Source organism: Vespa crabro, chromosome 21, assembly GCF_910589235.1.
Source record: "Vespa crabro chromosome 21, iyVesCrab1.2, whole genome shotgun sequence".
Taxonomy (NCBI): Eukaryota; Metazoa; Arthropoda; class Insecta; order Hymenoptera; family Vespidae; genus Vespa; species Vespa crabro.
In genome coordinates this window covers 839,029-864,537 of record NC_060975.1, presented here as the reverse complement: position 1 = coordinate 864,537, position 25,509 = coordinate 839,029, and the positions used below count along the sequence as shown (strand labels likewise).

The following is a 25,509-nucleotide window of genomic DNA, read 5'->3' as shown; positions in this document are numbered from 1 at the left end:
TAAAGTTTACAGAAATTTTAATTATATTCCTAAAGTTTATTTGTAAGCTAACAATCGTTCGTAATAAGTATTTGATCATACAAAATATAATTACAAGCTCTTAATACGATACGTTCGTTATATCACAATACGTCAATTAATTTGGATATAAATTTGAAGGAAATACATTAATAATGTCACAACTATGGATATATTACAATGTTTTGAATAACATATTTCTTCCAAATATATTAATCCCGGGAGATTACACCATTTATTTTAGCATATTTTCTTTATGCTTTTTAATTTCCATTGAGATCATCTATTTGTATATTTCTACGGCATAATGTTGGAAATTGTAAAATACCTAATATACTTTACATAAATATTACAAACTAGTTGATTTAGTTACAATACTTGTTACAATAATTCTATATGATTTATAAACTATTCACATAAGGCAGGGATGTGTGAATACGTGCGTGAATCGAGTTGAGAGAAATGTAATGCAATAGTTATACATTAATAGTTCCCTTTTCATTTAACACATTTCGTAGAATTTACAAATTATTTTTACAATTTAAGAAAGGAAGGCTCTCACTTTCATTGCTACGTGAACTCTGCACACAGCACAAATTGTCATTTCTGGTGCACAGTCCACGCAAGCTACCATATGGCCGCATGGTAAGAAAACCACACCTAATTCTCCGTTATAGCAAATTTTACAAATTCTCGCGTCATCTACGGATTTGCTACAATGCGCTTTCGTATCTTTAGATCCTTTAAATTCTGCAGATCCTTCTACTTTCAAGCAACTCTCAATTCTGTGACTTGGCCCAGGGGCATTCTCGACCTGACCATTTTCTCCACCATTATTCGATGATGATAATGGTTCAATTGTTTTAATAAAACTTGGCAAGTTCATTTGCAATGCCTCCTGAAAAAAAGAAAAAGAAAGAAAAAAAATGTTAATAATCAAATTTGTAAAAGTAATATTTAGTTCAAAGAAATAGGAATTAATATGAATATAACAAGTTACCTCTGTCGAAATGGGCGATGTTTGCTGTCCTGTGACTTTATTTACATAATCTTGTCCTTTTACCATAAGGAGATAACAACATTTTGGAAACCATTTTCCATGTTCCTCCCAGGGATCATCTTCAGGTTCCCAATCTTTAAGGCCTCCTCCACAATGATAGCAAAGAGTCTGATCACCATTTCCCGTATAATAAAACCCAGCATGTGCTAGATGCTCTTTTGTCTGTGGCATTGATCTTGGCCATGTCATAAACGTTTTTAATCTTGCATCGTAACTAACAAAGTCAGGATGCAATGGTCCCTTTGTACGACCTAAACCCATAGCATTTAACTTGGCAGTACTTAAAAGTTGTAACTCTGCCGTAAGAGTGTCATTTTCAGAATTTTGATAAATTCCACAAACGTCTAAACTAGATTGTACTGGTGGTATAGTATTTGGATCTGCCCCTATAGGTACATTTCCACATGGTTGTTTTTTAATAAATCTACACCTATTCGACCAACGTTTATGATCTTCCATTGGATCATCATTTTCTACCCACTGACATATCTCTATGTTACACTCAAAGCATTTAACTTTATCTCCTTCGCCAAGATAGTAAAAACCAGCTGCTGCTAATTTTTCTGGTTCTATATAACTCACAGGCCAGTTTTCAAAACTTCTTAATCTCTCCGATTCAAAACGATAACCGACATTATCTACTTCATCTACTGATTTTATCTCTGGTGATGAAGATAAACTTACATCGCCAGAATCTCTGACTGGCAATGATTCGTTTGGTAAATGTTCTACTATAATGTCTGTCATGTTTGTAATTTTAGTTACACTTGTTGCACTTGAATTAAATGTTGTATCAATTATTTGTATTAAAGTCTGTAATAAGAAACCAAAGAATGGTCAGATTCAAATTGCAATTATAAAAAAAGAATTTGAACTGAATTTATATTATTTTGCAGATAAATACACTATATGTTCTTAACAGAAACTCAACGGAATTAACTTGACAGAAATTTATATCGTCGTGACGAGCGTTTAAAAAGTATGTCCACTCGACAAGACGTTTCCCAAAGGACTGAACGCTACGAGGAGCTCGAGGAATGCAGGTAAAATAAATCTATTCCGCCCTTTACCAACAGGAATGTAAAAATTGACGCCCATCCTTTGACCATTTCTTTTAATGATCCTCCCCTTTCTATTACCTGATCCCTACCAAGAAAATTTATCAAATATTTCAAGAATCCTCTATTAAGTGTTGTTGCATTGTTATATATCTTAGATACATTTCTTCATAATTTTTTAATCATTGCAATAAATACGTGGAAGTAAAAATACGCATTAATTTAAAGATAATCAGCTTATTATCTTTATCAGAAAGCGATTTTATTCTATCATGAAAATAAATCATATATTCATGTTATTCTTAAAGATAAAATATATTAAAATTTCTAAATATTTTATTGAAAATAATTATTGATAATAATTTTGATTGCACATACTAGCGTTATATTTTTCTTTTAAAATAATGACGAAAGATTAATGTTTCCCGCCAAGCATAATAAAATTATTTTGAAACGTTTCCTATGGTTAAATATAAATATATTAATTTTGCAAAATATAAATTTTTTTTAATTAAAATTTATTTTAACGTTGAAATATATTTATTTTTCAATATTAAAATATATTTTACAAGAATAACTTGGTAATATCTTCGCGTGTACAACTCTCCCTGTGCAACGTTGCCACGATCAAGAACCGTTCCACATTCCTTTATTGTTATATTACTCGGGCGTGCATCCATAGGAATGAATGCGGATACACGCAGGTACGTACCTACGAAAGGGTCTCCCCAATATGTCGGCCAGTTTGTTTTTTCAGTATTTTCGATAAATACAATGTTTATTTATAATGAAGGATAATAAAATATGAAATTTTGTACTATCTAGTAAATATCTTTTTGTTGCAAAACAATATTGAAATATATCAAATCTATACGATTTCTAAAGCGTTTTTTCTTCGAAAAATCATAATTTTATAATATTTTACGAAACTTTCTCTTCCTATTGTTTATGAAAAAAACATATTACATATATATATATATATATATAGCTTTCTTTCTTTAGCACAAAGTTCATTCGTGGAGAGGTTCAAAGAGGATTTATTCGTGACTCAAGCTGGAATAATCTCTCTCGACGTTTTAAATTCCTGTGTGGTGAGATAAAAACTAAGACAGGATATTATACAAAGAGAGAGCGAGAGAGAGAGAGAGAAAGATGACGTTATGCTTTTCTATATGAACACAGCACGCAGGAAATTTGATATTTCCAAGGAAAGATATTTACTGATATATATCGAAAGAAAACAAAGGAAAAGAAAAAAAACAAATGGAGGTCTGATTAAATCTATATCATGTTTTTGATTACATTTCACGAATTACAAATAGACTTATCTAAAGAAGAAGAAACGCTATCATTTTACTCAAAAGTAAAATTCTCATTATTTTTACACGATATTATCACGTGATACGGCGTCATGTAAAATTTGTAGAATATACGTATGTATTTTTCTATATCTTTGATAACTTAGTCGCGTCGCGTCGCGTCGCCTCTTTCTCTCTCTCTCTCTTTTTCCATTCATGATTCTATCAGTTACGTGGCAACGGCGCCTTCGAGTGTGGGAGTGTAACGGAAGTTAGTCAAACGAGAGAGACCATCACAGCGTAGTATATATCATATGACAGGGGCTATACAAATTTCTTTCTTTTTTTTTTTTTTTTTTTTTTTTTTTTTTTTTTTTTTTTTTTTAACAATGAACTACTACGTCAAAGAAAAAAATAGATACTACTTATTAATTTCTTGGTTAATTGGCGTGATTCATTGATCAACGTTTAATATGTATATATATTTTAATTCTTATTTTTTAATTTATCCTTCTCTACTTTTTTGTTTGGTTAGGAAACGCTTAATCTTTCGTCATTAGATTATTAAAAATCGATTAAAAATGTGACGTATAATTATTAGTATTGATATATCGATATCCTACACAGATCACGTGATAGGATCGATTACTGAACGTTCATTTCGATATATACAATGGATTAATGTATGTTTATATAAAATGTAACGGTATAAAGAGAGAAAAAAAAAAGGAATATATCTTTGTAAAAAAGTCTAATATCTTTCTTTTTCTCTTTTATAATATACAATTTCATAAGAAATAATTAATGAAATATGAAGAAAAATCATGATATATATTCGAGAGTTTAATACATAAAATTTAATTCATATTATTAATAATCATAACAAAAAGGATATAACCAATCAAAATGCGATTTTTAAAAAAGGGCGGGTAAACGAATTACCCCCCCAGGATAGTGAGTGTATCAAAATAATACATTATCTGTATACCCATGAATTCGATAATGAAAATTTAAATATAAAAAAAAAGATATAAAAAAAGAAAAAAAAACAGATTATCTTTGACGTAACGTAATTAACGACATATGGAAAGAGTGCTACTTAAAAAGATAGTAAAAAAAAAAAAGAGAAAACAGAAATATCGACAGGTTATTAAAATATTTATTTGTAGATATATATCTACATATGTATGTATATATATATATATATATATATATATATATATATATATAAATATATATATAGATTAGAAAATAAGGTAGATATTATAGTTAGCCATAAGTACGTTCTGTTGAGAATAAAAGAAACATAAAAGAGAAACAATCGATTCTGTGTAAAGAACGGAACTACGACATCATCGTCGTCGTCGTCGTCGTCGTCGTCGTCGTCGTCGTCGTCGATTGTCGTCATCATCATGAAATTTATAACAAAAGATATACATACGCTAATATCTTCTTGACGGATCTCTTGCTCTTGTATTCACAAGGATAATAACGAAGAAATATTCTTTCTTCTTTTTGCCAAACGATTAAACGTATTTTATTTACGTTGATTAGAGAGAGAAAACGTCTTTTCGAGAATCCTTGTTAATAAGTTGAGAATCGTCCGACTATGCGTCGATACTTCACGAAAACGGCACGTTCTCTTTCCTTCTTGTTCTCTCTCTCTCTCTCTCTTTCTCTCTCTTTCTCTCTCTTTCCTGCTTCCTCTATTGCTTGCTTTCTATAATAATAATTTTAAATCGAGAACGTCGTCACTTACACTCCTATAGATATCGATTTTATTATTAAAATCGAACGTATGTAAACTTGAAAAATAAATAGGAATGTACCATTAACTTAAGACGAGAGAAGAAAATAATACGAGAGGAACGAATACGATCAGATTCAGACGCTCTATGCGCGACGTTGTATGGGTGTTGTTACGAAAGCAGCTGCACGTAAAGACACACCAATGGCTGTTCGTTTCGAAGAACCCCACAAAATCCCTCGCTTCGAACTCGAGGCCGTATTATAAAATATAGAATACTGCCATCTGCATTCAATTTGATTGATATATTTCATTTGTTTTTTTCTCTCTCTCTTTCTTTTTTTTTCTTTTCTTTACTCTCTTTACTTTCTTTCTTTCTTCCCCCCTCCCCCGCCTCTTAACATTCTTCTCCTATTAAAAATATCTTCACATTTTTCTCATTGGTGAATAATTAAAACGAGGCAACTTTAAATTGTTTACTATGATGTCTCGTTACTACGTTTGTCATTTTAAAAGACAAAGAAGGACAAACGTCTGAAGGATAAATTTTCCTTTTGTATTTTTAATAATTAATTATAAACAAAAATAGCATAACTTTCCTAAAGGTATAATGTATACAACTTTCCCATAACTCTTTGTACAACGTTGCCACATCTTAGCAGTCTTTTTATTGTTACTTTACTCTCTCTGTCATCTACAGGAATGGATGTGAAAGCAGTGTCGTAATTACAAAGGTTACTTCAGGTAGAAATTGTAATAAAATAAAAATAGTTATAAGTACAATTAGAAAATCGTTGCCCTTTTATAATCGTGTTTTTTTTCGGGATTAGACATTTATGAGAAATGTAATAAATAAAATAAAAAAAAATAAAAAAAAAAAAAAAAAAATAAAAAAAAGAAAAAAAAATCCAATACAAAAATTAAATAAGTTTGAAAAAAAGAAAGCAAATAATTTTACTCGAATCTCATGTGAAGAATATATGTATATATATTTTTAACTTACATAAGTTATGGCAATTATTGATAGATGATTACAAAAGCAATATTATCAATGTCAATGGATATTTTAAATACAAACTTTGGTATTATTTTATAGCTTAGAACTTTCCTTTCAGTTTGAGTCATTGGGATATATAATGAAAAACTTTTTTTTTTGTATTCAGACAAAAATAAAAATTATATACTTGGATATCTGAAATATACAAGGATATATAACATTAGTTTAATTCATTTATGTTTTACTTATATCGAGAGATAGATGGATAAATAGTGAAAGAGAGAAAGGGAGAGAGATTTCATTTTATAATAAAAATAAATCATTAGCATTTTAGGGAATTTCCTCTATTCTATTGACTATAATTGATAATGGAAAGGTTAAAAAAAAAGAATAGATAAAAATAACTCACTGTTATAAGTAATCTTTTCTTCTTCCTTTTCAATAAAAAAAAAAAAAAAAAAAAAAAAAAAAAATGCACAGTTCTTCTAGAATTTCCTTTTAGGACTATCTAAAAGCAAAAATACAATCGATATAATTTATTGGATTAATCCCAGTTTGATTATAAATATTCATGTTTTTGAGAAATTAAATAAAAACTTACCAAAAATATCAAAGAAGAATCTTTTTGCATAGCTATATGAGGATAGTTAAAGGCAATTCAACATTATGAATGAATGAGTCATATGTATTAAGGATTGTTGACAATCTAATAAATTAATATGCTATAGAAAAATAATTTTATAAATGATTTAATTTGTATATTTTTTTTAAGTAATAGACAGTCAACATTACATATATGCATCTATAATATTTACTAACAAAGATTGTAAACAGATTTGTTTGACTTCATAGTTATAATATTTGTTGTTTCCAATTACATAACAGAATACACTATATATATATATATATTTAAATTTTACATAGTATTTTTAATCATAAAACAGATAAGCGTACGAGGAGATGCGTGTTCAAAAGTTTTTTTTTCTTTTTTTTTCTTTTTTTTTTTTTTTTGTATAAAAGAACAAGATGGATACGATGGATGCCTTGTATTTTTTATTGTGTTTTCATTTACCTATAATTTATCTTTTAGCTTAAGAATCATTTTCTAATTTTAAACTTATTACTATCATCTAAGAACGAAGAAAAAAATCCATTCAAATTTCAGATGAAGAAAAAAAAATATATGTATACATATATATATGAGATTATTTTGAAAAGATAGGAACATTTAATTCATTATCATCAAATTAATAGTAAAATAAATTACAATTTTTATATTTAATATAATATTATCATGTTATTTTTTTTTCTTTTAAATAAAAATAAACGCGTTGCAAAATAATAGCGATTGCATTAATTGACTTCTTAAAAATATTATATTTGCATAAAGCTCTTATATTCATACGTTCAATATTGTGGCAAATATAAGATTTTATTAATTAATAAATCCCTTGTACCATGTAGTATAGATTATGTTTATTTAATGATTGATATGTCAATGTTGTTATTTAAATAAATTAAGCTAAAACTTCTCGTGTAAATTTCTCATCAAAAAAAAAAATGATTCTTTCGTCGCTACGTTATCCGATTATCCTCATTCGAATATGCTTGTTTTCTCAACGTTTTTAAATTTTGTTATTGATCTATACAGATATAAATCCTTCATTTATAGATAACATAGTAATATCGTAACAGCGTGATAATATAACAAAAGCGAGTAAAAGTTAAAGAGTGCTGATATGATGAGAGCGAGAATTTTCTAAAGAGAAAGATAAGATATCTGTTAAAATTTTAGTTTGCATCTTAGGAAAGAAATGTACGAACAGTGGCACGTATTTCTTGCCTACATATCGGGCAATAAGTAAGAGAAGGAGCACAATGAACACATGTTGCCAAATGACCACATGGTAGAAATACAACAGCTATTTCACGATCCATACAAATTTTGCATAGACGAGCCTCTTTCAGTCTTCTATTTTCCTCCGCTAACGAATCTATAAAAATATAAATAAAAGTCTCTACCCTATTAAATTATTCTCTATCACATTACATATACATAACTTGTATCAGTATAACTTACCAGATACTTCAGAGTTAGTATTTGCCTTCTGTAGTACTTTATCCTCAGTATCAGATATTTCACAGCTTTGTGTAGAATTTGTACATTCTTCCTGTACATTCTCCCTTTCATTTTCCCTGTTTATTGTAGGACAGGTATTACTATCTTCTGAATTATTCATCGACCTTGCACTAGTATTCAGTGTTTGTTCGGTTATAAGTAGACTCAAAAAATATTGTATTACATCCAATGAATTGTCAATTGATGAATTAGTGTTTTGGCTTTCAGCTCTAATGATTGGGTTGATTAAGTCCGTATAGTTATCTAAGACATTTAGAAAATAAATATTTTTATCGTTACATACCGAGAATCTTCGTCCATAGCTTGATTTCGAAGGACATCTGCTATTAGTTGATCTGCACTATCGTGAGGAGCACCGGTTTCTTCTATTCGTTTTTTTAAAGCCTTTTTCACTCCTTCAACGTGTAAACCAATTTCAAGTGCTGCCTGTAGCAATAGAAATAAAAAAATTTTACTTCACATAATATATCATCATCGAGCATTAAATAAATTATTTTTTGTATTAACCATGGCTGGTTCGGATTGAAGCATGTCTTCGTAGAATGCATCGTTAAGTTGTTCACGTAATGTTGAAACTGTTGGATGTGTTGCAGAAGATATTTCTAAAATTTCATCGGGATTACTTTCGGTTGCTTCGGATGTTTCGGATGTTTCGGCTGCAATCTATGAAACATGAAAATATTTTCTCACAATATACGCGATCTGTATTAAAAACAAATATAATAATCGTAATACATACAGCTCGATCTAAAGGTGGTCTACTATCGCATACATTGCCTACAATCTGTAAAATATGAAAATATTTTATTGTAATACGAGTGATCTGTAACGAAGGCAAACCTAATAAGTATAATTCATACAGCTGGATCTAAAGGTGGTCTATTATCAATACATTCTTTTATAAATTCTGGCCCTTGCACAATGCTAACAAAACCACATTTTGGAAACCATTTTGCATGTTCCACCCAGGGATCATCCGTTGCTTCCCAATTACGCAAACCACCATCGCAATGAAAACATCTGACCTGATCCTCAGTTCCTATGGAAGATGTTATTATTCTTTTAAAAATTCTACTCTATATAAAATTATTCAAGTTAGAGAGGAAAAACAAGCAGTCTTTTGAAGTCAACTTATATCAAAGTTAAAGAAGCATAATTCTTACCAACATAATAAAATCCTGCAGTAGCTAACATCTCTGGAGTTTGTCTTAGGTCTACAGGCCAACCATCGAAAGTTCTCAGTCTACCTTCATATGTTGCATGTTTTAATCTTCGTGGTACAGTATGGGCCTGAATACCTAAATCTTTTAAATCAGTTGTTGAACCAGGCATTAATTTTACATTAGTTAATTTTATTAAATCTGTGAAGAGAATATAAAATATAAATAATATATTTTCTCTCCAGGTCTTATAATAACATAGTAATATAACATACCTTCTACATCATCTTCATTATCTCTTCTTATATAAAAATCACAATTGGGAAAGTGAGTTCTATGTTCTCTTTCTGGATCATCACCAAGTTCCCACTGTAATATAATACCTCGACAGAAAACACATTCTACCTAGATTTTTTAATATAAAATAACATTTATTTTAAAGCTAATACGGCTTTAAGACGTGACATTTTTAAAAATAAAACTTTTCACACAAATAATTACCAAGTCAGCTTGTTGTAAATAATAAAAACCTGCTTTAGCAAGTTTATCAGGTGACACTATATTAGATACTGGCCAATTAGCAAAAGATTCTAATCTTTGCCTTAAAGTTTTGTATTGTCTTTGAGGATCATTACTTCTTACAGCTGTTGAAAGATAGCACTGATATTCTGTAACATTTTCGGATTGGGCTTGTTCCACTGAAGAAGAGGACGATGATAAATCTCTATCATTAGCAGATGCTGGTAATAAAGGTATATTACAAGTATTGGACGGATTTAAAACAAAAGGACAATCAGGTGCAGCTTGACGATGACGAGTTACAGCTTGATCGCCATAATTCCACTCAGAAATTTTTGTACCGCATAAAAAACATTGCACTTCCAAACCTATACCAGAATAATAAAATCCTGCTTTGGCTATGCGATCTGCACTTACTGCAGCATGAGTAGGCCAATCAACAAACGTTCTCAATCTATTTTCTTCGACGTTCATTGTAAAAATAAAATCTTATTTAACTTATTAAAGATCGTATTTGTTCAATTATGCAAAATAATAGATGAGAAAATACTTGATCATTTAAATTATATATCTCATTTCGCTTGCTCTATCCAATTCTATGTGCACTTAAATTTCATCCTACAGAATTTCCGAAAGAAATTAATTTCAATAAAAAATTCGTCATTTTCTTTAGGAAAAAAGTAAAGTCACGTAAAATAAAACAGATCAACGTGCCGAATAAAATAATGTGTAAAATCTTCTATATTTTAACGGAAAATTCTGTCCGATCAGAATCTTTTTAACTTAGATGGCGCAATAATACGTCTCTCTGATTTATTTGTTCGAATAAATGAGAACCCTTTCAGCTTATTTTATAATTATTTCTATTAGAAATTTGTAAGATAAATTAAATGAAAAGCTTATATATATAATTTTATAAATAAAGGCAATTAAAAATAATAGGCAATATTTAAGATTACAATTTTTAGGGTTAGGAATATATATTAGTTTTGATATCAGGGATGTCTATTGTGATTACTAGTACCTTGTTCCTTAGGATTTATTATTTGTTTAAATATTCTTCTATAATAACGAGTATTTAAACATTCTACTTAAAACAAATACCTTTAATATAAAATTATTTAATCGTAGATAAAAATTGGCTATATATAAGTGTTATAATAATGAGAAATATAAAATGCTAAATTATATTACATTATTGATATTGATGATAGCGATAACCAATCAACTTAATTCACTGATAGTAGAACAAGTAGAATATTTACTTGCTGATTTTCTTATGGAATTATTAATATAAAAACATAAAAACGTATCACATAGTGATATAAATATTTTTAGTTGTAATTAATATATTTATAATTACAATATTTTATTTTTTAAAATGCCCATCGTAAAAAGAATTCCCAATGTAAGTTGATTTTTATGAATTTTCTTTTGAAATTTATATATATATATGTGTGGTAAAAATAAGATATAATAATATATGAGATATATAAATAATATTTATTTAATATTAATATGAGAAATTACTTTTCAGATTGGTCTCCGTGCTTATAGTTCTAAGATAAAACTAAATGATGTAGTCATAGTCAGCGCAGCCAGAACACCAATGGGTTCCTTCCTTGGATCGCTCTCTAATTTATCTGCAACTAAACTTGGAGCAGTTGCTATAAAAGTAATTGATTATCTAATAATTAATAATTTGTTTGTATATATAAATAATGAGAAAGTTTATTTTGGTATTTTTTAGGCAGCAATTGAACGTGCTAGTATAGATAAAGATCGCGTTAAAGAAGTATACATGGGAAATGTTTGTCAAGCTTATCTTGGTCAAGCTCCAGCTAGACAAGCTACTTTATTTGCTGGTTCGTTTATTATCATAGTTAATTATATTAATGATTCATAATATTAAAAGTAAATTTGTAATTTGTATAAATCTTATATAAATTAGGGCTACCTAAGTCAACGATCTGCACCACGATAAATAAAGTCTGTGCAAGTGGTATGAAGAGCATAATGCTTGCTGCTCAATCATTACAATGCGGACATCAAGAAATTGTACTTGCTGGTGGAATGGAATCTATGTCCAATGTACCATTTTATCTTAAAAGGGGTGAAACTATGTATGGTGGTATAAAACTTGAGGTAAAATTCCTATTTTACATATGAACAATATTTAATATTATAATATATTTAATATTATAATTAAAGTTTTTTATGATATATTTAATAATAGGATGGCATTGTATTTGATGGCTTGATTGATGTATATAACAAGTGTCATATGGGTAATTGCGCCGAAAATATTGCCAAAAAATTTAATATCACACGGCAAGAACAAGATAAATATGCAATTAATAGTTACAAACGTAGTGCTGCAGCTTACGAAAAAAAAGTTTTTAATGATCAAATTGTACCAGTTAATGTACCTCAGAAAAAAGGTAAACCGGATATTATTTTTGCAGAGGATGAAGAATACAAAAAAGTGAATTTTGATAAATTTGACAAATTAAATACTGTTTTTCAGGTAAATATTTCAACATAATATATAAATGATCATTGTATATAACAAATTAGTTTGCGATATTTTTCTGTTCTTAATATAGAAAGAAAACGGAACTGTAACCGCTGGAAATGCATCAACATTAAATGATGGTGCTGCTGCTTTAATTTTAACAACCACTGATGTAGCACAAAAGTTAAATCTGAAACCTTTGGCTCGTATAGTAGGTTTTCAAGATGCTGCAACTGATCCCATTGACTTTCCAATTGCACCTGCTCTTGCTGTTCCCACTGTGAGGTTTTTTTTTTTATATTAATATTTATTTTAAGAGTATTAAACTTAATTCTCAAAATCATATTTATTCGATCATTTATTGCAGCTATTACAAAATACTGGATTAAACAAAAATGATATAGCTCTTTGGGAAATTAATGAAGCTTTTAGCGTTGTGGTTATAGCTAATCAAAAATTACTTGATATCGATCCTTCGAAAGTAAATGTACACGGTGGTGCGGTATCTCTTGGACATCCGATAGGGTAAACAATCAATTAGATATTTTTAGTGTTAAGATAATAATGTATATTAAATGTATTTTCAAATTTATAGGATGTCAGGAGCTCGAATCGTCGTGCACTTAGTGCATGCCTTAAAGTCTGGAGAAAAAGGTGTTGCATCTATTTGCAATGGTGGCGGTGGTGCTTCCTCTATTTTAATTGAAAAATTGTAAGTGAACTTTCAAAGGTTTTTATTATACAAAAAAACCTGGAAAGCAAATTAATTGATATTACAGAAGTCTTCCAAGATTATATTTTTTAATTATTATTTTATATTCGCAATATATATATATATATATATATATATATATATATATATATATATTATATTAAAAATATTTTTATATGTTGATATTTTCTATAGAAAAATCATATGTCATGATATGAAAATAAATCTTTAATGATGATAAAATATCATAATTTATTGTTAAATATTTGTCACAATCAAATATTTGATAAAAAAGATAGTTTCATAGGTAGATGGATTTATTATCATTCCTTAGGTACCACTCGGTTTCAACTCCGCCAAAACTAACGCTATATACGAAGCATCCTTGTCCTCTTTGCGACATCTTAAAGGATGAATTGCATTTACGTTTTGCTAATCGATATCAATTGGAAGAAGTTGATATTACGGCTTTGGGAAACGAAGCGTATCTTGAATTATATCGATATGAAATACCAGTTCTCTTTTTGGAAGGTCAATATCTTTGTAAACATCGTTTGGATTCTGATCTCTTAGAAAGGAGACTTAAAGAATTGATGTCATGAAAAAATAACATAATATACAATGTTATCAAATTTGCTATAATTTCAATTGTTAATAATCATTGATATCATGAATTCTAATGATTCGATTTTTGACTAATCATTAAAAAATATATAATTAATTAGATGTCAACCTTGGAACAGTTTCCACGTTAGACTCATAAGATTTCGTGTATAGTTGAACGAGAAGAGCAAGTTGCTAGGTCAATTCGAAACTCGTCCGCCTTCGCTGTACATCTTCTCTCTCTTTTCCTCTCTGTATACCTGAATGTATTCACCTTTCTCTTACCAGTCCATTTCGCCCCTCTCCTCGACACAAACTCCTCGCATACTCTTACATGGGCCTCATGCACTCTGACTGCAGTCATCAGTGGCGTGTCAACAAAGTGACCATGGTATATAAGGGTGCTCTAAAATATCATGTAAAAAGTAAACAACATTTTTGTAGATTGTTCCAATCGATTAAATTGTTGTGTTAAAAAATACATTCAATTTAGAGAAAGAGAGAGAAAGAGAGAGAGAGAGAGAGAGAGAGAGAGGGGAGATAGGAAAGGAGAGGGAGAACACCCTTTACATCGCGTGTCTAACTAAATATATTTGTGTAAAATCGATTGGAACTTTTTTCCAGTCTGGTGAGTGTATGAAAGTAAAGAAAATTGTTGCGAAGGGTCGTAAGACCTTTTCCACCGAGAAGTCCATCGAAGAGATTCACTAATCGTCTTCTGGTTGTGAGTAACGCGTCTTGAAAAGATTACCCCCTCCATTCTTGAACGTATAGTAGGAAAAAGGGAGAGGGTTCTCAACCGATCTCGATGCAATTCTATTCGGACGGCAAGGATCGGTATAGTGGAATCGGTGAATGTACCTAATATCTTCTGACTCTCTCTCTCTCTCTCTCTCTCTCTCTCTCTATCTATCTATCTATCTATCTATCTATCTATGTATCTATCTCTCTCTTTCTCTCATACTCTTCTCTTTTCTTCTCTCGGAGGGTCGTGTCCGTTTTCTTCTTCAGTGCGTGCATTACGCGAATACCGTCGGGTACTCGTTTCTTGTGGCGCCTACGTGGCACGCGCTTACGAGAACCAAGAATATTATACTATTATGTCGAAAAGACATAATAGAAACTTTGTAAAGATCTTTAGAGTAATAAAGAGAAAGAGAGGTTTATATACCGAATAAAACGAATATAAGGAAAAGCATAGTGAATGAGAAAAAAGTTAGAAAGGGTGGGGAGAGACAGAGAAGAAGAAAAAGAAGAGGAGGAGGAGGAAGAGAAGAAAGAAGAAGAAGAAGAAGAAGAAGAAGAAGGGAGTCAAGTCAGTATCCATTTAGGGCGAATCAAGAAATTCACTTTACGTTAAAAAGCTTCCTTAGTTGCAAGTGCAAGACATTTACTATAACGTAAGAAATGATATTTCCTCGGTCATTTTCACGATCATTACGATAAATTTTTACAAATTTTACGCGTTTGTTTGATAATCCCATTTGATTAGATATATACGTGTACGTAGGAAAAATTTTTAACAGGATATATTTATCGCCTTTTTAATGATCGATTATCAAATATAATGATGCATAGAATCTTGATAGATCGTCAATAATAATTGTAACATAAGTTAAATGATTTTTGAGTGTCGCGTATTAAAGTGACTGATTTATAGCATTGACGTCGTTTACACCGTACAATTTATTCGATCGTTTTATTTTAACTCAATTTAAATTTTAAATACGTCGTGACTCTCGATTACAATGGATCTACGCGTTATGAATATTAGAAGAAAGACTTATAGATACGTATTCGATAAAGAAATCGAAACAGAAAAAAACAACTTTTGCTCGTTCATTCCTAATTTAGAAATAATTTGAGGTTAGACAATTATAGTGAAGCACGCACGAGTTGAGAGGATTTTGACCTTCTCTATAACCAGATATACAGACAGACTTCCCTTCGCTTGATTTTTCTCTCTGTCTCTCTCTCTCTCTCTCTTTCTCTTCCTCGATTCGTGAACTTTTGAAAGGTCAGTCTTGTTTCTTCTTTTCACGACTTTTTACGTCGTCAAAATGATATTTAAATATATTTTATTTTCGCGCGCGCGGATTCGAATATAATTATCATACAATTATTTGAAATCGAAGGTGGCACTGCAGTCGTTATCGAAGCGTTTAACCTTGTCAAGGATATTCAATTAAATACGTTCACGTTCAATTTCGAAATTATTTTCAAGATTGCACCATAATTAGAAAGAATAGAATAATATTAACAAGGTTTTTTCGTTTTTTCTTTTTTTTTTTTTTTTTTTTTTTTTTAATAAATGTTTCTTCTCTCTTACAAATAGAAAATCATCTTGCACGAAGAAATATTATTAATTACAAAAAAGAAATGTTCCCTTTGTGTTTCAATATTCGATCATTTATTCTTAAAGAGGTTAATCGTTACGAATTTGAAAGGTCATTTATTTCGCGCTCTTTTGGAAGTAAGCCACCCGTCAATTTCCCTCTCTTTTTCGAGGATTTATCATTTTATAAAGAACGAAATACAAGTTTGATCTCGTGAAGAATTCATATAAGAAAAGAATTTGTTTCTTTGTAGGCTTGGCTCGAAGAGAAAAGTGGAGGTGGTAAAGGAAGAGAGAAAGAAAGAAAGAAAGAAAGAAAGAAGGAAAGAAAGAAAGAAAGAAAGAAAAAAATAAAGAATAAAGAATAAAGAATAAAGAAGAAGAAGAAGAAGAAGAACGTCGATGCATGGTATACGTAGGAGCGAGGGTAAGCTTCTCAGATGGCGCTGCGATCGTCGAACTCGATCGGTTCACGAACTTTTGAAAGGGCCGCCGCTCCTTAGGAACCAGTTGCTGCAGGTCGTCTTGAAATACGGACGTGAAATCTCGTCACTCTGTGAAGTACGTTTAATTAATTTATTGTATAACAATATATTATTTAATCATTAAGCAAATGGACAAATTAAAGATAATGAAAGATAAGAAAGATTATCGGTAATCACGAGGAGAAATTTAGAGCATTAAAAAAAGAGAATATTTTTGTGTCGTGAGGTTAAGATCGGTGATTTTTTTTTCTTTTTTTCTTTTCCCATTCGGTGCACCGTAAAATTAAAAATAAAATCTTAAACGCGATTATATGTAAAGATTAAAAGATAATTTTGAAATTCGACAAATGGTTAATTTATTAATAGTCATCATACGGGACGGTGCAATGCGCGAGTGAAGTGTATGTTAAAAATCGTCGATCCCGAGTTATTATTATTCCTTGGTGTACCAGTGAGTTCTACGTTCTATTAGAATACGAGGAGGAGGAGATGAGGAGACCAAAGAGGAATACAACATCTCGATGTACGACGTTCTTCTGTGACCCGAATGTGTCGTGACACCGTACCGAAGAGTGTTCGGAAAGGAGGAGGAGGTGGTGGTGGTGGAGGTGGACGAGGAAGAAGAAGAGGAAGAGGAGGAGGAGGAGGAGGAGGAGGTAAACGCCTGCGAACGAATTACAAACGAGTTTCGAGAGACAAAGAGTATTAAAGACGTAAGTATTTCATTTACGCCATATTGACTTTTTTATTTTCTTTCCTTTTTAAGAACGTTTCTTTTCGATCTTTTACTTTCTAATTCTAATGTGCATTTCAATTTTATTCATTTCTAAGTATTCGTTAGCTTTGGTTAAATAAATCGAAACGAGCTATATATATATATATTCGTTTAGATTTTCACTTTGAAGTATGTGAACATAGAATACTACGTGACCAAAGTTATCCGTTTTAAATCTCCCGCGATTTACGTTTATTCGAACTTTCACAATTCGAGCGTTAAATATTAGAAATTTGTCTTCGACGTGGTTTTTCTGGTTATTATGGATCGTAGAAAAAGAAGACGGTGAGAAAGTTGGATGCTCTCACAATCGGCGGAATGTGTACGGTGCATCGTCCTTTTGAATGCCTTTGAAAAACGAACATTCACTTTGTAATTCATCCGAGGGAGGCCTTGACGAATGGACGTAGAGGCCCCACCTACGATTTCTACGAAATTTCTAAATATCTATCTTTTCTTGGGGACGAATAAAAAAGATTGATTGGTTTATTATCACTCTTGACAGAAATATATATGATAGGTATTATGATTTTTAATTGTGACGTTAATATCAATATATATAAATAAGATTAAAATAGGAATGATGTGTATATTGGTTGGTATTTTAGGACACCCTGTATGTAAGAATATAAAGAAAGAAAAAAAAAAAAAAAAAAAAGAAAAAAAAATTATTATCCTTTTCGTATTTGACGACATAAAGCGAGAGATCCTTGAATATATTTCCGGGTCACCGTAACAGGTGTTGTACTCGCGGTTTCGAAGTTCCACCTTTCTGTTTTTTTTTCTCTCTTTTTTTTTTTTTCCCCCATAAAGAATATATCCTTTCTAACACATAGAATTACGATCGCAATAGAAAATAACCGAGCATAACAACTAGCATAACAATTAAACCGGATCAGCCGTGTTTAAGATGCAGGACTAAGGAGAAGATCTGCCTTTCTCTTCGTTTCCTCTATCTCATCTTTCTTGTTTCCTTTTTTCTTTTCTTTTTTTTCGTCTCTTTTTTTTTCTTTTTTCTTTTTTCTTTTTTTTTTTTCCACTTACGCATGAAAAGAACATAAACAATGAGTATTTTTAGACCGTGACACTTGTCGTGAAATACGCCAATTTTCTCATTGCTTTCCTTGGAACCGGAAATTGTCATCGAACGGAACATCTGGAAATCTTTTTATAAAGATTATTTATAAGCAATCATTTCCTTTCTTTTTATTATTTTTTATTTTTCTTTTTAACCATTTGTTCATTTAAAAAGACCAAATCGATCTTTGTCTTTTCGATTAATGACTTTCGAACGATTCAGTCCAATGACTAATCCACTTTTTATAGCAATTTATAACTTTTCAATTATCGTTCGTAGAAACATATTACGTAATTATCTTTTATAACATTTAGATTTGTTAAACGATTCTTTAAATTATTATCTTTCTAATTGATACTTTTTTCTTTCTTTTCTTTTTTTTTTTTTTTTTTTTTTTTTATGTCCCTTTATTCCCATTATTTTATTCTTTCCTTTGGTCTATTCGAAAATTGTTGTACGTTTGTTAAGAATTAAAGGAAGGAACAGAGAATAAAGGAAAGTTAGAATCGGCGAGGAAGGGCAACTTGTAGTTTTTATCATAAGGATTGCGTTTCTATCCCTTGGGTGGGTCGTGAAGCGTGGTACACCACCACGAACGAGAGTGGTTGGCCTTCGAAGCAAGTATCGTTGCCGATCTTCGGACTTTCTGCTCTGTGTGCACTGTACAACTTGGAGAGCCACCGTATACGTAGAGAAAAAGAGAGAGAGAGAGAGAGAGATAGAGACATAGAACGTTTAGTTTCTACCGTCAAATGAAAGTCTTACTGTATAGAAGTACTAGATGAAATTATTTCTTCGAGATATTAGTTTGTATCGTTGAAAAAAAATGGGGATAAAAAAAGAAAAGAAAAACAAAAAGATATAAAAGAAAGAATAAAAAAAAAAAAAAGAAAAAGAAACTATGCCAACAATAAGTCGATTTCTCGAGATTATCGATCAAAAACAAACGATAATATCATTGTTTAATCCTCGATCGTTTTGTAAATAGTTCATATCGAATATCGATAGATCGGAACGAATAAAATGAAAAATTCGAGATCTCCACTTGTGTAAATTCAAGAAATTTCATTAAATTTCCCAAAGTTTTATGATGAACACAATAATGATATTGATTATTTCCAAAGATCTATAATGTGTCCCACGTCGATCTAAAAATTTTACTATCTGTATTTTATACTTATAAAATAATGTTATTATAATGAAGAAAAATTATGATAATTTGTTAATAAACTTTCTACGTACATATATTATTTCAATTTAATATTGTATGTAATTTTTCTTATCGAAAATTTATTAGAGATACCCTAGATTTATTTTGTAGAATATTCTATTTCCTTTTCGATAGAATAATTTGATAAGAATACACACACATATATATATATATATATATATATATATATATATATATATATATATGCATTCACTATCTATTTTATCGTATATTCTGTTGACTGGAACGAGTTATTCTCAAGTTAAATGAACTAGGAGAAGGATATTAATTATTATTAATATTATCCTTATCTCATACCTCGTTTTACTTCATACATTTCTTACAAACGCCTTCTCTATAAAGATGTCGTCTTTCTGATAAACCATGAACTTGATTATTAAATCTCTCGAATTTCTTATTAACTTGACCTATGAACTATCGTTATTATTTTTTTATCTCTCTCTCTCTCTCTCTCTCTCTCTTTTTCTCTTTAGTTTCATCATAAGTTTATCAACATAATTATCGATAATTTTATATATATATATATAAAAGGAAAATTAATTAACTTACTACCAAATAAACGTAGAACTCTAAATGGAATATTAAACATCAGCGATATATTTTTTTTGAGGCGTTGTCCGACAACATGATTCATGAACGTGCTATGTGGAGCTGTTGCCTATTGAAAAGGTCCGGTTACTCGTTACCTTTCGAGCATAAAACACAAACCTTAATCGATTACAATATTTACTATTATTATTTCTATGAGGTCATTTGAATTTATTAGAATTTACCCATGAAAATGGATGAGAATTTTTAGTTTCCGGTTGTTTCATTAGAAAGAAATTTCAAAACTTTCATCAAGATAGATATATTAATATTAATAGAAATTGTATTATTCGTAATTAAATATTAATAAGTAAATTTATTATTTTCTTTTACTTATAAAGGAAAAAAAGAGAAAGGAGACAATTTTTTTTTACGAAATAATATTATTTTTGGGGAAACAGCTGTTTTATATTATTAATATATTTATTAGTTTTCGCACGACGTTTAAAAAATTTTCCATCGTTGTACTTTGTCGTTGTTTCCTTCTCCTATCTCTCTTTTTTTTTATCTATTCGAAACACGATTATATTTAATTATATTATGTAGTTTTTTTTTTTTTTTTTTTCACAATGATTGAATTCAGACGAGATGATGATCCTTGAAAAGTTTCAAAGCCGTAGATATTCATTACGATAAAATATATGAAAATTTCTTTGTTTATACGCGCGTTATAAGTATAAATTGAAATAACTACTTTAAAAGATCTATCTTTAAATAAGGTGCCATGGACGAACGGATAAAGATAAATATTTATTCGGTAGTCGACAGAGAAGAACCGGAAGAGAGAGAGAGAGAGAGAGAGAGAGAGAGAGAGAGAGAGAGAGAGAGAGAGAGAGAGAGAGAGATACGGAGATTTATTTACAATATATGACGTATCAGTGATCGGTCAGAGAGAAGGTGTTTCAATCAAAACACATAGTCTTTTCATTTTCTTTTTTTGTATTATTATTTCGTAAATAAACACACTTGTTAATCTTCACTAGGATATAAACATCGTTGATTTATGTGTATGTAGTAAATGTAGTAATATATAAAAAATTATTTATCGAAAAATTATATATAATCATTTATAAAAAAAATTTCTATGGAACTTCAAAGAGATGTAAAAAACATTTTAATTAATGTATTTTGCTGCTGTTCTTTTCTTTTTTCTAGAAATATATTTTTGTACGTTTAGGATATTAAAAAAAAACAAAAAAAAAAAAAAATAAAAAAACCACGTGTACATAGTAATACTTGTGCGATAATGTTAGATTATAATGATTAATATTACATATAGATATAAATTAAAAAGTGAGAAAGATAGAAAGAGCAAATAAAGTCGCACTTTCAAAATGAAACAAAGGGATTACTTTGGTATCTTTGTTTGCGATGCGGGACCACACCACCCGCACTTCGCATATTTGAATTTAAAGCAACGTACACAATGATCTATCGAAGAAATCGATCACTCTGATCTTGACATACGATACTGTCTGGTTACAACCTGTTGTTATCCTCACGTTCGATATATTATACTCTCTCTCTCTCTCTTTCTCTTTTTTCTTTTTTTATGTGACGTGTGCAATTTTTTAGTCGCTAAGTATGAATTATCGAATTTCGAATTTTGTTAAGTATTGATCAGTCGATCGAGAAAAACAATACTCATAAATCATTCTTTTTGTGTCTTTCTTTGTGTACGTATTGATCCAAGGACGATTTCTTATGTTAGTATACGATTAGAATACAAATAAGTTATTGACTACGTTTACTATCGAAAAGAATAATAAGTGTTTTAGGTTTATTGTTCTTTCAGATTCGTTCTTCTCTCTTTCTTCTTCTTTATTTTTTTTTTTTTAATCTCATGCTTTAAAAGTAAGTACTGCGATGTACTCTTTCTCTCTCTCTCTTTCTCTCTCTCTCTCTTTCTCTTAAACAGAGCCAGTGGTAGAGAAAATTATTCGGGGAGAGAAAGATCGACCGTACCATTTTGTTCTCTCCATTGGTTGGACAAATAAATCGCTTGATGAATGACTCACGTTGTCCGCAGAACTCGATACGATTGAACTCGTTGAAAGATTATGTTGGAAGATTTTCATATATATATATATATATATTTTGTAATAATCTTTTCTCTTAATATATGCGAATTACAAATTATTTATTTATTTTGTTTATGTTCATATGAAAAAAAAAGAGAATTCAACTTGTATATATAAAAATTCTATTACTTAATATTTTGTTCTTCTTTTTCTCTTTTTCTCTCTCTCTCTCTCTCTCTCTCTCTCTCTCATACACACAAAGGCACACCTACACAAAGACAGGAAAGAAAATAGAATAGAATGATTTTTAGATAAATTCCAGTTCTTTTTTTTTTTTTTTATCTCGTAGGATGACACAAAAGAGGACGTGCGGAAAAGCACAACGTTGGGATTCATGAACTCAAAGTGTACCCCGGATAAGGAAGGAGAGCACTAGGAAGAGCAATCCTGTGCAACGTAAGTGCATTCTCAAGGCGTGGGAGCATACCTTAGAATGTTACCAAGATAAAGCGAATGCACTGACGTTTTTACTTTCTTCATTTTATTTTTCAAGATTTATTTAATCTTTCCTTATCTATTACTTCCTAAATACTTAGATTAAATATTCGATATGTTTCTAATATCTAACGTGTTACAAAGCACGATAATGAAGATTTATTGCGAATAACTTTGAATAAACAATTACTGTTCGAGAATCAGGTGATTAACGTATAGTTAATAATCATTGCTAATGATAGAAACGATGGTTAGAAGGATGTTCCAACAATTTATGTTCGCAGTTATTATTCGATTATGATCGCAGATATTGTTCAGAGTTCTATCGGATCAGACATTCCTGAAAATTTCGATATGTTTCCTTCGATCTTAAATGATTTATCCTTTCTCAATATAACCTTTCGATTTCTAAGAAAGTTAGGTGAGTCAATCGATTCTTATATCGTATATTTCTAACGAAGAAAATAATTGAAATTCCTGTGTAATTTCGTTCGATTAGAATGAAAAAGTTGAAGTTCAGGAAAATGAAAAATCAATCAATCGTTGCGTTCGATAACGAAGTATTTATCTATGACCTAATGATCTATCTATCTATCTATCTAATGATCTATCGTTACGTTATAGGTGTAAATTTTAGAAAAATGGCGTCGGAGGATTGTGATTTGATCGATCTTGGAAATGACGTATGTGTGCCAAGAGTTTCATTGACTGATCCAACGCCAGAGGAACAGGAACATCTACTGGATGTCTGTCCACCAAAGTTGGAACAGAAGCTGTCCCTGACCGTGAAACAGGAACAAGTTCAGAACGATAGTGACAACGGTGATGTCTTGGTGACCTTGGGGCATGATCAGGTTGTACCAATCCGGAAACGAATCGACGTTGTCTCATCGGATACTATAAAGAGGATACGTGACATCACGAGGAACCTCGAACCGGTTATTAGACGAACTTGTTCAGGGATCATTCAGGATCATCGGGACATTGTTGATCATGCTAGTTCAGAAATAATTAGCTCTTCGGAGGAAGAGACATTCGAGGCGCAGGAGATCAACAGTGCTTTTGATTTTCTTGCTGAACACGAGGACAACGAGGATCATAGTGAAAGTAATCAGGATGATGTTGCTGGCTCGAATAGATCGATATCATCGTCTGCTATACCACTGATCGAGAAAAAAGAATCGTCTTCTTTAGAAAATCGTCGCAGAAGAAATAGCGATAGTTATGAGGACATAGAACTTGATAATCCAGCATTCGAATCCTCACTTTATGAAGTATCATCTTCATCTCGTACGGTAGCTAACTCCTGCTTCGTTGATTTTGATCTTGAACTACGAGATAAATGTAAGAGACGTGTCCAAGACGAGAGTGTGTTCCTACGTGATACGAAAAGGAGATCCTTCCAGAGCGTAGTTCATCGTAAATCTTGGGCAGAAGGGACAAAGGGTCATGGTTCCAAGGACTCTTGCAGAGTCAATAGATCTGTTAGCTTGGAAGAGTCTGGTCAGTCTTGTGAACCTGTTGGCTTCTTCACCGGGTAAGGATTTGTCTTGTTTTTCTTTTCTTTTTTTCTGTTTTTATTTTTTTTTTTTACTCGTGTGTATTCTTGATATATATGTTTGCGATTTTGTACGACCTAACCCAACCTGGGATTTTTTTTAGACGATAAATCAAAAAAAAAAAAAAAGAAAATTATTCATAATATTTATTGGTATATAACTGTGCCCAATAAAATATATTTTGTGTGAGAATGTAGGAATACATTCGCATGTACAAGATAGACGAGTACGTTGACTGAAAAGTATAATTTTGTGCCGGAAGTATTTACCAAGGCACGACTTAACGAGCGTGCAAACTATTTCAAATCGTTCTGCTACTCCCCCCTCCCCTCCTCCCCATCTTCTTCACAGACGAGCCTTCGTACGTAACTATGATCATCTGGCCTGTAAAAATAATTTCAATAGAAAGAAGAAAATAAAAGAAAAAATTTATATATATAAAAAATAGATACAATTTTTGGAATAAATAAATTCGATTGGCTTTCGTATCGTTTGAGACACACTCGAGAGTATTACGTATGATTCATGAAAGCGGAAAATTCTAACTTTCATGTCACCTATTGCACTAATCTATTATGACACTTTTGTTAGTATAATCTCATTGATGGGTTTTCTTTTTCTTTTTTTCTTTTCAAAGTTTCTAAACAAAAATAAAATATCATTCGTGTATAAAAGAACAACTTTGACAATCTATTAAATTCGATCGAAACTATTTCTCTTTGTATAGTGCATCTATTGTAAGATCATTGTATGTATTTAAATAATCAGTAAGGTTGAATAAGAATAATCAAATATAAACGTCGGTTCTCTTCAAATGTCAAAATCGAATAAAAGAGTTTAGTTTGTTTGACGTATTCGTACGGCAGCTGCGGGCGTCGTCGAACGAGAACGAGTTATCAAAGAGGGTAGGCAGTTCTCAGTGATAAGGAAAATAAAATGAAGGAAGAAAGAAAGAAAGAAAGAAAAAAAAAAAGAATTCTCTCTGGCATGGTTGGCCTATGTTAATGGTCATACATGCGCATATATGTATATACGTTACAACACAGGAAACGTAGACGATTATATATTCGTCTAACGGTTTTATTTACAATAACAGTCACGTCTATATAGATCGT

At 30.6% G+C, this 25,509-nt stretch overlaps 4 protein-coding genes and 1 long non-coding RNA gene across 10 annotated transcripts in view; 2 read left to right on the top strand and 3 right to left on the bottom strand.

Annotated features, from left to right (window-relative positions):
* LOC124431412 (baculoviral IAP repeat-containing protein 7-B-like) lies at nt 1–5,512 on the bottom strand. Of its 2 annotated transcripts, XM_046979307.1 has the most exons (4): nt 5,264–5,512; nt 4,876–5,154; nt 1,019–1,891; nt 1–916 (listed from the first exon to the last, which is right to left on the bottom strand). In XM_046979307.1, exons 3-4 carry the CDS (start codon nt 1,823–1,825, stop codon nt 560–562), a joined length of 1,164 nt encoding a protein of 387 aa, XP_046835263.1. In that variant the 5' UTR covers nt 1,826–1,891; nt 4,876–5,154; nt 5,264–5,512; the 3' UTR covers nt 1–559. The 2 variants fall into 2 exon arrangements, with proteins under 2 accessions (XP_046835263.1, XP_046835262.1); XM_046979306.1 differs by having other exon boundaries at nt 4,876–5,512.
* Nucleotides 5,513–7,632: 2,120 nt separating this feature from the next.
* On the bottom strand, nt 7,633–10,954 carry LOC124431495 (baculoviral IAP repeat-containing protein 7-like). Of its 2 annotated transcripts, none has more exons than XM_046979483.1 (9): nt 9,980–10,954; nt 9,754–9,883; nt 9,482–9,622; nt 9,179–9,357; nt 9,058–9,102; nt 8,826–8,981; nt 8,602–8,744; nt 8,259–8,527; nt 7,633–8,172 (listed from the first exon to the last, which is right to left on the bottom strand). In XM_046979483.1, exons 1-9 carry the CDS (start codon nt 10,469–10,471, stop codon nt 7,982–7,984), a joined length of 1,746 nt encoding a protein of 581 aa, XP_046835439.1. In that variant the 5' UTR covers nt 10,472–10,954; the 3' UTR covers nt 7,633–7,981. The 2 variants fall into 2 exon arrangements, with proteins under 2 accessions (XP_046835439.1, XP_046835438.1); XM_046979482.1 differs by having other exon boundaries at nt 9,482–9,679; nt 9,980–10,947.
* Nucleotides 10,955–11,212: 258 nt separating this feature from the next.
* Nucleotides 11,213–13,898, top strand: LOC124431496 (acetyl-CoA acetyltransferase, mitochondrial). 2 transcript variants are annotated; one of them, XM_046979484.1, is made up of 9 exons: nt 11,213–11,405; nt 11,535–11,672; nt 11,748–11,862; nt 11,949–12,142; nt 12,234–12,524; nt 12,604–12,792; nt 12,880–13,037; nt 13,108–13,224; nt 13,559–13,898. In XM_046979484.1, exons 1-9 carry the CDS (start codon nt 11,379–11,381, stop codon nt 13,824–13,826), a joined length of 1,497 nt encoding a protein of 498 aa, XP_046835440.1. In that variant the 5' UTR covers nt 11,213–11,378; the 3' UTR covers nt 13,827–13,898. The 2 variants fall into 2 exon arrangements, with proteins under 2 accessions (XP_046835440.1, XP_046835441.1); XM_046979485.1 differs by lacking the exon at nt 13,559–13,898 and having other exon boundaries at nt 11,216–11,405; nt 13,108–13,331.
* LOC124431499 lies at nt 13,693–16,681 on the bottom strand. The gene is made up of 3 exons (XR_006944023.1): nt 16,578–16,681; nt 13,958–14,233; nt 13,693–13,805 (listed from the first exon to the last, which is right to left on the bottom strand). It is a non-coding gene; the product is annotated as an uncharacterized LOC124431499 (long non-coding RNA).
* Nucleotides 16,682–17,224: 543 nt separating this feature from the next.
* Nucleotides 17,225–25,509, top strand: part of LOC124431493 (sodium-dependent transporter bedraggled) — a 39,535-nt gene continuing 31,250 nt past the window's right edge. For 2 of the 3 annotated variants that reach the window (XM_046979480.1, XM_046979478.1), the window contains exons 1-2: nt 17,225–17,360; nt 23,460–24,372. In XM_046979480.1, coding sequence (XP_046835436.1) covers nt 23,477–24,372 — 896 coding nt within the window. In that variant the 5' untranslated portion in view covers nt 17,225–17,360; nt 23,460–23,476. Of the gene's footprint in view, nt 17,361–22,689; nt 22,797–23,459; nt 24,373–25,509 lie in introns of all 3 variants that reach the window. The other variant, XM_046979479.1, reaches the window with a different exon arrangement.